The sequence below is a fragment of the Heterodontus francisci genome, chromosome 7 (genome assembly GCF_036365525.1).
Source record: "Heterodontus francisci isolate sHetFra1 chromosome 7, sHetFra1.hap1, whole genome shotgun sequence".
In the NCBI taxonomy this organism is placed as follows: Eukaryota; Metazoa; Chordata; class Chondrichthyes; order Heterodontiformes; family Heterodontidae; genus Heterodontus; species Heterodontus francisci.
Window position 1 is genome coordinate 53,297,743 of NC_090377.1, and position 14,885 is coordinate 53,312,627.

General features: G+C 41.2%; 1 protein-coding gene across 1 annotated transcript in view; it reads right to left on the bottom strand.

The window, feature by feature from the left end:
* The window catches only part of LOC137371989 (xin actin-binding repeat-containing protein 2-like), a 129,165-nt gene that overhangs the window by 69,870 nt on the left and 44,410 nt on the right, over positions 1-14,885 (bottom strand). Inside the window, exon 2 of the mRNA XM_068035206.1 lies at positions 10,487-10,637. Coding sequence (XP_067891307.1) covers positions 10,487-10,637 — 151 coding nt within the window. The remainder of the gene's footprint in view (positions 1-10,486; positions 10,638-14,885) is intronic.

Here is a 14,885-nt window from a genome sequence, read left to right on the forward strand (position 1 = left end):
ATTCCTCCTTGTCTTTGTCAACCTGTCTACAGCCTTTGACATGGTTGACCACACCATCCTACTCCAATGCCTCTCTACTGGTATCCTGCTTGGTGGGACTGGTCTCGCATGGTTCCATTCTTATTTATCTCATTGTAGCCAGAGTATCACTTGCAATGGCTTTGCTTCCTGCTCCTGCAGCATTCCCTCTGGTGTTCCCCAAGGATCAATCTTTGGCCCCCTCCTATTTCTCATCTACATACTGCCCCTCAGTGACATCATCTGAAAGCACAGCGTCAGTTTTCATATGTACGCTGGTGGCACCCAACTCTACATCACCACCGCCGCACTCTCAACTCCTCCACTGTTGCTAAACTACTGGACTGCTTATCTGACATCCAGGACTGGAGGAGCAGAAATTTTCTCCAATTATATATTGGGAAGACTGAAGCATTGTCTTTGGCCTCCGCTCTATACTCCTTTCCCTGCCCACCAATTCCATCCCTCTCCCTAGAAACTGTCTGAGACTAAACCAGAGTGTTCACAACCTTGGTGTCACATCTGACCTTGAGATGATCTTCCGACCACATATCCATGCCATCACTAAGATCACCTATTTTTACCTCTGTAACATCGCCTAACTCTGCCCCTGCATCAGCTTATCTTCTGCCGAAACCCTCATCCATGCCTTTGCTACCTCTATTGACTGTTTCAACACACTCCTGGCTGTCTCCAACATTCTACCCTCTGTAAATTTGAGGTCATCCAAAACTCTGCTACCTGCGCAACAAGTCCCATTCACTTCTCACCCCTGTGCTCGCTGGCCTACATTTATTTCGGGTCAAACAACACCTTGATTTTAAAATTCTCAGCCTTGCATTTTAAGTCCCTCCATAGCCTTGGCCCTCCCTATCTCTGTAATCACCCCCAGCCCCACAATCCTCCAAGATATCTGCGCTCATCTGGTCTCTTGAGCATTCCCAATTTTAATTGCTCCACCACCGGTTTTCATGCCTTCAGCTGCCTAGGTCCTAAGCTCCGAAAGTCCCTCCCTAAATGTCTCTGACTTGCTGGCTGGAATTTTACGTCACCTCAGAGAGCCAGATGGTGGTGGGGCGGGGGGTGGGGGGGGGGGGTGTTAAATGGAGCGGGAGGCTCCAGGAGGCCTTTGTTTGTGATATACATAAATGATTTGGAGGAAAGTATAGGTGGTCTGATTAGCAAGTTTGCAGATGACACTAAGATTGGTGGAGTAGCAGATACTGAAGGGGACTGTCAGAGAATACAGCAGAATATAGATAGACTGGAGAGTTGGGCAGAGAAATGGCAGATGGAGTTCAATCAGGGCAAATGCGAGGTGATGCATTTTGGAAGATCCAATTCAAGAGTGAACTATACAGTAAATGGAAAAGTCCTGGGGAAAATTGATGTACAGAGAGATTTGGGTGTTCAGGTCCATTGTTCCCTGAAGGTGGCAACGCAGGTCAATAGAGTGGTCAAGAAGGCATACGGCATGCTTTCCTTCATCGGACGGGGTATTGAGTACAAGAGTTGGCAGGTCATGTTACAGTTGTATAGGACTTTGGTTCGGCCACATTTGGAATACTGCTTGCAGTTCTGGTCGCCACATTACCAAAAGGATGTGGATGCTTTGGAGAGGGTGCAGAGGAGGTTCACCAGGATGTTGCCTGGTATGGAGGGCGCTAGCTATGAAGAGAGGTTGAGTAGATTAGGATTATTTTCATTAGAAAGACGAAGGTTGAGGGGGGACCTGATTGAGGTGTACAAAATCATGAGAGGTATAGACAGGGTGGATAGCAAGAAGCTTTTTCCCAGAGTGGGGGATTCAATTACAAGGGGACACGAGTTCAAAGTGAAAGGGGAAAAGTTTAGGGGGGATATGCGTGGAAAGTTCTTTATGCAGAGGGTGGTGGGTGCATGGAACGCATTACCAGCGGAGGTGGTAGACGCGGGCACGATAGCGTCTTTTAAGATGTATCTAGACAGATACATGAATGGGCAGGAAGTAAAGAGATACAGACCCTTAGAAAATAGGCGACAGGTTTAGATAGAGGATTTGGATCGACGTAGGCTTGGAGGGCCGAAGGGCCTGTTCCTGTGCTGTAATTTTCTTTGTTCTTTGTTCTTTGTTCCCGACCCGTTCCTTCCTCTGCCCCACTTTACATAGGGCAGGGGTGGCGGGGGTGGGGGGGGGGCGGTGATAAACAGGCCACCCACCCCAGGCCAATAAAGGCCCTTAAGTTGCCAATTACCGGCCACTTAAGGGCCTTCACCCGCCTCCATGGGGATTTTACCCGTGGCAAGCTGTGGTTGGGGAAGCGGGGGCGGCCCTCAATCGGGCACCCTGTGCCCGTTTGTCAGGGCCCACCCCCGGGGTGCTGAGAGACCGCCAACTTTCATCAGGCGACCTTTCCTCGCTCCAGGACCCCCACTTGCCATGAGTAAAATGCGTGGCTCCATGGCCTTGGCTGGGCTGCAGTCCCAGCAGTGGCCACTGCTCCCAGTGGCACTGCTGGGACGAAGGGCTGCCGGCCCGATGATTGGCCAGCAGCTCAGAACAATTAAAGCCTGGGGACCTGTAAAATGTGGGACGGATCCCCAGGCTAGGCGGAAGCGGGTTCACCACCGACTTTTACGTCGGTGACAAGCTCCCATCCACCCGACGTAAAGTCCATCCCATTAACTCCCTTTCTTTCTTGAGACACTCCTTAAAACCTATCTCTTTGACCCAGCTCTTGGCCATCTGCCCCAATATTGCCTTATGTGGCTCGGTGCCTAATTTTGCTGAATAATGCTCCTGTGAAGCACCCTTGGACATTCTATTACATTAAAGGTGCTATATAAATATAAGTTATTGTTGCTGTTGTTGATCATGGCTGATCTGCAACCTAACTCCATATACCTGCCTTTGCCCATATCTCTTAATACTTTTTGCTAACAAAAATCTGTCAATCTTAATTTTAAAATTAACAATTGATCTAGCATCAATTACCATTTATAGAAGAAGTTTCCAAACTTCTACCCATCCTATGTGTGAAGAAGTATTTACTTATTTCACTCCTGAAAGGTCAGGCCTTAATTTTTTGACTATGTCCCCTAGTCCTAGACTCCCCAATTGGTGGAAATAGTTTCTCTCTACCTACTCTACCTGTTCCCCTTAATAGCTTGAAAACTTTGATCAAATCAGTCTTTAATCTTCTAAATTTCAGGCAATACAACCATAGTTTGTTTAAGCTCTCCTCACAACTTAACCCTCGGAGTTCAGGTATCATTCTAGTAAATCTATGCTGCACTCCCTCCAAGCCTAGTATATCTTTCCTAAGGTGTGGTGCCCAGAAGTGAACTCAGAGTACTCCAGCTGTGGTCTAACCAGGGCTTTGCAATTAATTTGCATATGATTTCAAAATACAGAATTAAAAATGTTTGATGGAAATACAAAGGTCATGGATAAATTTGCAGGCCTGCTGAAAGTGCAAGTTAACCAAGATATAATAGAACTTCGAAAGCTGTCTCTAAACTCAGCACTCTACTGATATAAGTCATATATCTTAAATTATAATTAAGCTTTTGAGCAGTTTGGTTGAATGGGGTATAGTAATTACACAGCAGGACTTAATATTTTCAGTATTTAATATCTACCTGCCTGTAGTCAGTTCTTCTTGAATAGTTTTATACTCTAATAGGAATATATATTTTGCATTGTACAGAAGTGTTACACACCAATCAATTTCTAAAGCCCACATCCAAAAGACCAGCAACAGAACTACTCTTTCTAAAGCGGAAATTGGCTGAACTAATCTATGAATATGTTAATCTCATCATCCGCAATGAGGTTATCCACTGCACTGAATTATCACTTACTAATCCTTAGTGGAATGTATAATTGTTCCCTATGGTGGGAGAGACAATGGACTTGAAATTATATCTGGTGCTATGAAAGTACAATAGATGAGAGTGCTCAGAATTTAATGCTCTTGGTGGGCAATGCCAATGGTCATGCTAAAATAGCAAAGAGAGAGAGAAAAAAGGAGAGAAAGATTCCAGGCAAATGCATTAATTTGATATTTCATGTTGATATTTCACCACATAATTTAAGGATTTTTTTCCTAATACTGAAAAATCAAGACTATCCTTTTAAACAAGAAACTGTAATTGACAAGGCTTTTTTTTTAAGAAAAAAGGGTTAGACATTAACTCATATTTCAACTCTACAGAAGGCTAAAGACTAAAATGCTAAACCACAAGTAGAAACAAACAATTGGACCTCTATTTATATAGCACCTTCCATAACCTCAGGTTGTCTCAAAGAAATTTCAGCTTATGAAGTACTTTTTTTGAAGTGTAGTCACTGTTGTAATGTAGCAAAATTCAGCATCCAAAAATGTACACAGTAAGGCTCCACAAACAGCATTGAGATTGGTGACCAGAGTGGTGTTGGTTGAATGACAAATGTTGGCTACATCACAGGGATAACTTCCCTGCTCTTCTTTGAATAGTGCATGGGATCTTTTACATCCACCCGAGTAGGTGAACGGGACCTCAGTTTAACGTTTCATGTGATGGACAACAATTGTAACAGTGTAGTACTGCCTCAGTACGGCACTGAAATGTTAGACTAGATTATGCTCCTTCAATTCTCGCCTCTTTTGCGTCCCTGATTTTAACTGTGCCTTCAGCTGCACGGACCCTCGGCTCTGGAATTCCCTTACTAAATCTATCCACCTCTCTCATCCTTTAAGATGCTCCTTAAAACCAATCTCTTTGACCAAGCTTTTGGTTACCCATCCTAATATGTCCTTATGTGATTCAGTATCAAACTTTGTTTGATAACGCTCCTGTGAAGCACCTTGGGACATTTTACTACATTAAAGGCACTATTTAAATGCAAATTGTTTAAGATTATGTGCTCTAATCTCTGGAGTAGCTTGTTGAATACGCACAAGTTCAGAGTAATGGTTAAGTGGAAAACATTACCAGCAAAAACAATAAAAAATGTTGATTGATTCTTTCATCAAAAAGGTCAGAAAACAAAAAGAGGCCAGGGGTTAAATGTAAACTTTTATATCCTCCTCAACCAGCACATTGAAGGTTGGTTCAACATGGCCCAGATTTTGCAACTGTAATGACAATGAAATTGTTAGCATTTGCTGTCATTGCTCTTTGAAACTGACAAAAACTTCTGGCATCTACACATACATAGTTAAACCTGCAAGCACAAAAGTTGCTGTCAGTGATTCCCCTGCTTCTGAAGTCGTGTTGAAGTTCTCACAGATGGAAATCAATTAGAAATCATCGATTTGATGCAAGTTTCCACATTTTGCGTTATTATTCTCCATGTAAAACTCTTGAAAAATTTACGCTTTGTTGAATGAGATATAACTGGGTTTTTAATGCTGAAGAAGAAAGAAGAAGATGAATGCTGTACTAAGTCTAATTACTGCTGAACAACCTTGCTGGTCTGAAAAAGTTATATCTGTGGAATGTCAAATTTCTCCATTCCATGCCAAAGCTCCATGCATTTTTAAAGCAACAATTTTTTTGTAAGAGTTTATGACATTTCAGTTTCTCCCTTAATCCCGTATGTATGTCCCAATTTTCTGTAAAATTATAAGAAGTGAATGATTAAACCTACTCGTTACTTCTTAGTTTGCAGTCTGTGAGAATTCTTCAAGACTGCTTAGCCTGCTTGATGGCATCACTATTGCTAGACACTAGAGTTCCCCTATAGTTGGCAACAGAATGAAACTACTGTTGGGTAATGTAAAATTCATGCCACAGGGATTGCTAGATCTTTGTGGGCAGCTTTCTTCCAAGTCAACAACGAGTGGCATAACGGCCCCACTTACAGCAAAATCCAAGCCAATATTAAAAAGATGATACCCATGAGATTCTCTCAGTCTGCATTGAAGCATGAGCCTAAATTATGTGCTCAAGTTCTGCAGTAGAGTTTGAAGTCGCAAACCTCTGACTCAAAGGTAACAACAACAAAACTTCTATTTATATATAGCGTCTTTAATGTATTCAAATGTCACAAGAGGCATTATAAGACAAAATATGATACTGAGCCACATAAGGGGATGTTAGGGCAGATATAGGTTTTAAGAAGCATCTAAAAGGAGGTAAACAAGATAGAGAGGCATAAAAGTGGGTTCAGGAAGACAAGCCATTGTAAGTGATTCTCTGGCTATGATTATATAGATAAAAATGGAATCAGGTGAGTGCAATCCCACCCAGGTGGACAACAGTGAAGAGGCATTAGAACAGGATAGTATGATCAACACTGTCAAACGCTGCAGGCAAGTCAAGAAGGAAGAGGAAGGATAATTTACCTTTGTCAGTTACATAGGATGTTATTTGTGGCTTTGATAAGAGTCATTTCGGTACTGTGGCCGAGTGGAAACCTGATTGGAGGGATTCAAACATGGAGTCCCTGGAAAGATGAGCACAGATTTGGGAGGTGACAACACATTCAAGGACTTTGGAGAGGAAAGGGAGATTGGAGATGGGTGGTAGTTTGCAAGGACGGAGGGGTCAATAGTTAGTTTTTTGAGAGGGGTGCTAACAGCAGATGGCTATCAATACTCAGATCATGGCAGTGCTATTACTGAGCCAAGGTAGCACTTTGTCAAACATTCCATAGCATATGATGGTTATTGTGGGAACATGTGCACCTCCAAATTCTCTTCCAAGTCACACACCATCCTGACTTGGAAATATATCACCACTCCTTCATTGCTGCTGGGTTAAAATCCTGGAACCCCTATCGAACAGCATTGTGAAAGTACCTTCATCACATGGGTTACAGTGGCTAAAAAAGGCCTTCTCCAGGGCAATTAGGGATGAGCAATAAATGCTGGTCTTGCTAGCAATGCCCACATTCAGTGAATGTATAAAATTTTTTTTAAAGTATTTTGGTGGGAAGCAAGCATCATCTATGGAAGGTTGCCAGCACAGTCTAAAGAGTAGAGACATAAAAAAGATGGATAATTTGGAGTTACTTTGGGGGTGCGGAAAAGACTATTTGTCCTGTCCTTTCCACTCAGGAGATTAAATATTTACAGTCAATTTTTTTTCCCGGGAAGTTGCATGCTCAACATAAACAACAAACCCATTATGCTACTGATAAACCAAATGGAAATGAGTACTTTACATCTCATTTTCCCGGTCTCTCTGACTAATGGATGGACAAATAATATTTTGACCTGGTCATATATCAGATTAAATTATGGATGAAGTTTGTTAAGTAAAATCCTTGTGAAGCAAAAGCAAACAAAACACATTTCACAAGATTTAACACTTCACTTAATCAGTCAAAACAATGAAAGGTTAAGGAACCCTTAGCGGTTCTTTGCATGAGATTAAAGCAACTCTTCAATACAAGAAAAACCCTCAGAGATTCCTCCATTTTCCTCTACCCAAGTGTCAGTACATAAAAAGGAACTAATGAAATGTGAAAAGGTGTCAGTATATAGGTCTTGCTGTGAAGCAAGCCTCAAGTTTGGAGCTGTCAATCAATTCTTCCGGATAAAATGCCTGCTGCAACAGAATTCTACCTCTCAGTGGGTCAGCAATCACAGATGAAGAACTGTCCTCTCTTCCAGGCTGACAATCAAGTTTTTAAAGCTTCCTGGCCCCACACAAAGAAAAATCTAGACCGTTGTCACTCAGTTTCTTAACTGATATAAAATGTCTTACTGATGTTTTTCTATTTATTTTGTCACAGCTTATAGTTTCTCCTATGTACTTTAAAGTTTACACTACATCCTCATGTCTGAATTCCTCAGTGTGGCTTATTGAGGATGTCCAAGTAAAATATTCATACAAGACTAGCATCTTTGTCATTAAAAGCAATGTTGAAAAAGAAAACCAGAGAAGAAAAGGAACTGTGATTGTATGTTTATATGTGATAATACAATTATCAACCAGAGAATGTGCTTATGCTAGAGCTTATTCTTAGAACTATAACTGAATTAAAATGGATGCAAGCCCCCATATAAAATGAAAGATGGATCTCTCTACAAGGGTGGGGGATGGGGGGAGGGAGGAGGGATGGTAGATTCTGCTAACCTATAAACTCACAACATTTGTGAAGAAACCATTGTTTCACAATCACAATTCAAGTTAAGTAGCTGTCTTATTTCTATCTACGTTATGGGGGTCTTTTAATATGTTAAAAGTGGATTACTGATTTCCTTTTCTCTAAAGAAAAGAAATCAAATTCAGAGTCTGTCTTTGTAATTTAAAATTGTAAGTTCCAAAGTCTTCTTGTCTCTCAACTCTGAACTTGCTCCAATGCAGAAAAGTCCTTTAGAAAGTAGGTTATCCAAAAATCCACACAAAGGTCACACATTTTAGCATGTGTCTACAGGACTTAGATTGGAGTTGCTCAGAACAGAATGATTCTTACCACTTACCAATCCTAATCCTGTAAACCTAAAATAGAAAATGATTTATTGTGCTTGTGTGTGTATAAAGTGGTGCTTGAATTTTAGATTTGTTTTCAGAAATCATCTGAGGGAGGAAAGAAACCTGATGATTCTGTATTATTTTTATTGCAAAAATGTTGTTATTGGCCAGTCTTTTGAAAGTTAACATTGTAGGTAGCATAAAATAAAGATTTGTTTTCACTTCTAATCAAATGTCCTTGAAATGCATCTCACTAGCTGATTAGACTTCTTAATGACAGTCTCACATCAATACTTTGTGAATGATTGATAACCATCTCCAAATACCTTTCCACCTTTACTATAATGGACAATTATCTATTGTGTCCAGATGATTCACCTTTCCAGTATGCATTCTGTTACAATTATTTTTGGTAACATTCATCTGCCATTTTAGGCCACCTACTTAGATGGTCCAGAGCTCTTTGAATGCAACCAACTTCCCATGCACTAGTGGCTGGGTGGGGAAAAAAGAGGCAGCGCGAGGCATTTATGCTTTATCATGGGGAGGGGATGGCATAGTGGTAATGTTACTGGACTAGTAATCCACAGCCCAGGCTAATGATCAGGGGGCATGAGTTCAAATCCCACCATGGCAGATGGTGAAATTTGAATTCAATTAATAAAAACAAATCTGGAATTAAAAGCTAGTCTAATGGTGACCATGAAACCATTGTCAATTGTTGTAAAAACCCATCTGGTTCGCTTATGTCATTTAGGGAAGGAAAGCTGCTGTCCTTTCCTGGTCTGGTCTACATGTGACTCCAGATCGACAGCAATGTGGTTGATTCTTAACTGCTCTTTGAAATGGCCTAGCATGCCACTCAGTTCAACGGCAATTAGGGATGGGCACTAAATGCTGGCCTAGTCAGTGATGTCCACATTCCACAAAAAAAAAAATCTCTAGCATTTCCGCTGATCTCCTACTGAGGTTATGGCAGGAGATTGGGATAACCCATGGAAGTTCAGTGCTGCAATATTTAGCATACATGGAAACAAACCTAGTACTTTAATTTAGTATATCAAGGATACAGGGAGAAAAGAAATCTCTATTTTACACTACCGACAATGTTACCTTTCAAAAGACTGGCCAATAACAACATTTTTGCAATAAAAATAATACAGAATCATCAGGATTATTTCCCCCCTCAGATGATTTCTGAAAACAAATCTGACTTTAACATTCAAGCACCACGTTATACACACACAAGCACAATAAATCACTTTCTATTTTACGTTTACAGGATTAGGATTGGTAAGTGGTAAGAATCATTGTGTTCTTAACGCCAATTGACATGAGCTTCCATTACAGTAAGAAGCTTGTTAAGGATAATGAAGTTTTGCGCTCAGTGTTAGGAGAAGACACATCAATTTTCACTGTGGCTAATGACAATAGTTTATCTGTCCCCATCTCCAGGTGATAGGGCAGATTTTGTACTTTTATTTCCTCACAGAATGAGAAAATGATTGTCAGGGTACACAGTCTTTGATGGCCCGTTGCTTTGAACGTGCAATGATATCTGCTAACTTTTGATATGGAGAGATAATTGGTAGGAAGCACAGTTTGTAGTAATGTATGCTTCTGTGCCCACAATGAGATCTTGATCTTAGTCTTGCCATCAGAATAAAATGTTAAGTAGAGGTCAGGCATTTTCTGTACAAGAGAGTTAAAAAAGGTGTCAAATCTCTTAGCAATTCTTCATGCTAAATATTAAACAGCAAAATGCTTTTCTAAATGATACTGATCAGAAAGCTGAGGTATCTAACCCAGCAAGAGGCTACGGGATGGGGGAAAGATGAGATAGAAGATAATTCCCTGATTGAGAATGGAGAAGCAGCCCTCATCCTTCTCAACACAAAATGGACAAAATACAAACTTGGAGGAAACTATGAACAACTAAAATGAAAAGAAAAGAAAAGCCCCATTTTCTCATGACTATTAACATTAAAAAAAAATTGTAAAAGACACAGTCCAAAAGCAGATCTTGGATTCTGTAGACAGCATTGCTATGACGAGGCATTTTAAGTGTTATGGCACTTACCATCACTGCTGTTTGTTTCCTTGCCATCCAAGGACATTGTATTCTCCAGTTTCCCCCAAACTTTACAATCTAGATTAGTTAAGGAGCTGCCTGAAGGATTTCCAGGCTGCTGCTTTGATGGTGGAGAGGGTGAACCTCCACCTCTCAGTTCCTGTAAAAGAACAAAGAAAAAAAAACTGTCACGCTAACTGCTATTTGGAAACATCTGTGGTTTTCCTCTTACACTTATTGTTGAGCTGAACTCTGATCAGTGGAACTGATCATACAGTAGCTCTCAGTGAAATAGACACATGAACGGCACTGAGCATACCACATTAGTTTCAGCACAAGAATGTCCTACAGACAAGTTCCTCAGTACATGTTTCTGCTGATCAGTTACAGGTTTTTATAAAACAGGAAGAATTACATCACTGAACAAACAATAGGTATCAAGTGGCATGTATAATGCAAAGGCCACCATTTAGTTGATCGTTCATAATAAGAGCATTTCATTAACTCAAAACTGTAGGTCTCAATTCCTTAAAAGGGACTTTTCAACAGTTTATTCTTAACAAAATCAAGGCTTCAAAAATTTTTGGGCTGTTTTGAATTTTAACCTTGCGCCATGACAGATCTGGAACTTGCTACCACACAAACAAATACAGAAGCCAGCATTGTACAGTTTGAACTGAACTTTTGGAGCAGCCTGCTAAGGTAATAGAGAAGGTGATAAGGGTAATCTGGTTGATATGGCGTATATGAACTTCCAAAGGCATTTGTTAAAGTACCACAAAATAAGCTGGTCAGCAAATTTGAAGTCCATGGAACAAAAGGGAAAGTGAAGCATGGATACAAATTTGACTGAGTGACAGAAAGCAGAGAGTAATGGTGAATTGTCTTTTGGATTGGAGGAAGGTTTCGAGTTCCCCAGGGGTTGGTACTGGGACCATTGCTTTTCTTGATCTATATTAATGACTTAGGGCTGGATTTTGTTCTTATCCCGATGGCGTGTTTTGTGGCAGGGGAAGCCGGAGAATCGGGGCAGAATCGCCCGCCATGGAACCTAACGCCGGGATTACCGGCTCCGATTCTCCCAGGGGTGGGGTAGGCAACGATGACCTTCCCTTCCAGAGGCCAAATAAGGGCCTCTTCCCACTGCTGCTGGGATCTTACCAGCGACGGGTGAGGCCTCCATCGCACAGGGAGGACGCCTTGGAAACGAGGCGCTCTCCTTGTGGGCTTGGGCTGGGGGCGTCCCTCCTTTGTGGGCAATTTTTGGTCCATGGAGCACCCCCACTGAAAACAACTGTAGCCCCTGGACCCTCCCTCCTCCTGGACTGAACGACCATCCCCAGTCCCCCCTCACCAGGGCTTTCTGAACTGGAACCGGTGACCCTGCCTCACCTACTTCCTCTGGGGTTCCAGCGTTGGGCCTGGGTCCGAGGCCTCTGCAGTACCAGAAGTGGCCACCACTCCTGGTGGCGCTGCCAATACTGCTGAGCTGCCAGCCCTCTGATTGGTCGGCAGCTCCAAGAGACAGGATCCCCATCCCCGTCCCTTTAAAGGGACGGAGATCCCACCTCCTGAAAATTTGACCCCAAAAGACTGGAGAATTGCTCTGGATGTCTGAAAAAAGGCAGAGGTGGGGTTCCCCCAACTTTTCGGCCTGGAGCTGAGAGGCCTGCCTCCTGCTCAAAATCCAGCCCTTAGACCTGGATGTAGAGGGCATAATTTCAAAATTTGCAGATGACACAAAACTTGGGCATATTTTGAACAGTGAGGAGGATAGTGATGGACTTGAAGAGGACATAGAGGGGCAGGTGGAATGGACGGATACATGGCAGATGCAATTTAAAGCAGAAGTGCAAAGTGATACATTTTTGTAGGAAGACCAAAGAGAGGTGATATAATCCAAAGGGTATAGTTCTAAAGGCGGTGCAGGAACATAGAGACCTGGTGGTCACAATTGTGGAAGGTGGCAGGGCAGGTTGAGAAAGTGGTTAAAAACGCATACGGAATCTTGGGCTTTATAGAGTACACTACTAAGGAAGAACCTTTATAAAATTCTGATTTGGCCTCAATTGGAGTACTGTGTCTACTTCTGGGCATCACATTTTAGGAAGGATGTGAAGGCTTTGGAGAGGGTGCAGAAAAGACTTACAAGAATAGTTCCCAGGATGAGGGACTTCAGTTACGTGGATAGACTGGAAAAATCAATCCTCAGGGAAGAGGAGATTGAGAGGAGATTTGATAGAGGTGTTTAAAATCATGAGGGGTCTAGGCAGAGTTAGTAGCAAGAAACTGTTCCCATTGGCAATAGGGTCGAGAACCAAAGGGCGCAGAGTCAAAGTGATTGGCAAAAGAGATAAAGGTGACATGAGGAAAAACCTTTTTACACAGTGAGTGTTTAGGATTTGAACTGCACTGCCTGAAAGGATGGTGGAGGCAGATTCAATAATGGCTTTCAAAAGAGAATTGGATAGGCACCTGAAGAGAAAGAGATTTCAGGGCTGCAGGGAGAGAGCCAGGAAGTGGAACTAGGTAAGTTGTTCTTGCAGAGTGCTGGCATGGACTCAACAGGCCGAAATGGCCTCCTTCTGTGATGTAACCATTCTATGATTCGGTGCTTGATAACTTCCCAACAAAGTGAACAAAGTCCTTTAAATGTAGTTTTTTTTTTAGCTACAGTAATATGCAAATACTAAGGTATAACTCAAGTTATTTAATTACTCAAATATACCTTGAGTAAGCTTAATTATGGAAAACCCTATGTAATCAACTTATGTTCAATTACTGGATATGAAATATTTATGAGTCCATAAATAAAATTACAGAAAGTTATATCAGTTATTGTAAGTTAAGTCATGGCAGAGAAGAAGCTTTTACAAATATGAAAACTGCAATGTGATACCAGTTGCATTAAAATTGAAGTTTAATCAAAATTGAAAGTCATAAAGAAAAACCTGGATTCATACAGTGCATTTCACAACTGCAGAATGTTCCATAGCACTTTACAGGCCAATGAAGTACATTAATTTTGAACTGTAGTTACTGTTGTAATATAGCAAACTTAGCAGCCAACTTGTACACAGCAAGCTCTCACAAACAGCAATGTGTTAATAACCAGATAATCTGTTTTTGGTGATATTGGTTGAGGGATAAATATTGGCCAGGGCACCGAGGAGAACTCCCCCTTGAATCTTTTACATCTACTTGAGAGGGCAGACAAGGCCTTTGTTTAACATCTCATCCAAAACAAGGCACCACCAATAGTGCATGACTCCTGTAGGACTGCACTGGAATGTTGACCTAGATTTTATGCACAATTCTCTGAAGTGGAACTTAAACCCACAACATTCTGACTCATAGGTGAAAAACTCTGCCAACTGAGCCACAGCTTACACCAAAAATTGCTGTCTGATTCATTTTTTTTATAATTTTAATTATTCATCAGCTTTCCCATTCAAAAACCTTGAGAAAATGCAGCTTCTTCCCAAGTTAATTATTTTTCCCAAGTTGCTTTCACTTTATAATCCTGTTTATAATACTGTTTTCTCCTCTAACCAAGAGGTGGGCATTGTCTGGGCCACAGGCATTTCCCAAACCAACAGGTCTCAGCTTGTCTGGAGTTTACTCGCTTGTCCCGCATCATAGATTGGTGAATTTTGGTACAGACTAAAACTGGAGAACTTATAAACTAGAGTTGGGGTCAGAGGACGAACTCCTGTGGCCTATGAAATGGGAATTTAAAAGTTGAAAGATTGATAAACCAATATAATTATTGTTTCATGATTGAGCAACAGGATCAAAGAAGGAAATTTCACTATAATGTGATCTGAAATTAGCAATGGTGCCAATTACCCAACTGAGCCAGGCAGTGGGAAGAAGTCTTGGATTCAAAATTCAAAAGCTCTATTTAGATGAAGAGAAGGAAAGCAAGCCCTCAATGACTGCAGATTAAATTTTGGTGAACAAATTCTAATTTCACTGCCTATTACCTTTTAGAGGACTAATTTGGCATGCACTGTTGATCTAGTTCTGCAAAATTTGTATTGATAATCTCAATAATATTTTGAATTAGATATGATACCAAACATCCAATATAAATAATAATTGACTTTGCTAAAAGGACAATGTCACCATGTCAAAACATCATTTTGTTAACAGCCAAACGATGCATGATCATTTATCCAATAGCAATCATAATGTGATTGAGCTCAATGTTGTGCTTGAAAGGGAGAAACACGACACAGCTACTAAGATTCTAAATTTAGGCAAGGCTGACTTCAACAGAATGAAACAGAGACTGTCCAAAGTAAACTGGGCAAATCTGTTAATGGTTAGAATGACAGAAAATCAGTGGGGGATGTTCAAAAAAGAATTTAACGCAATACGGAACCATTTTATTACCCCTTCTGGG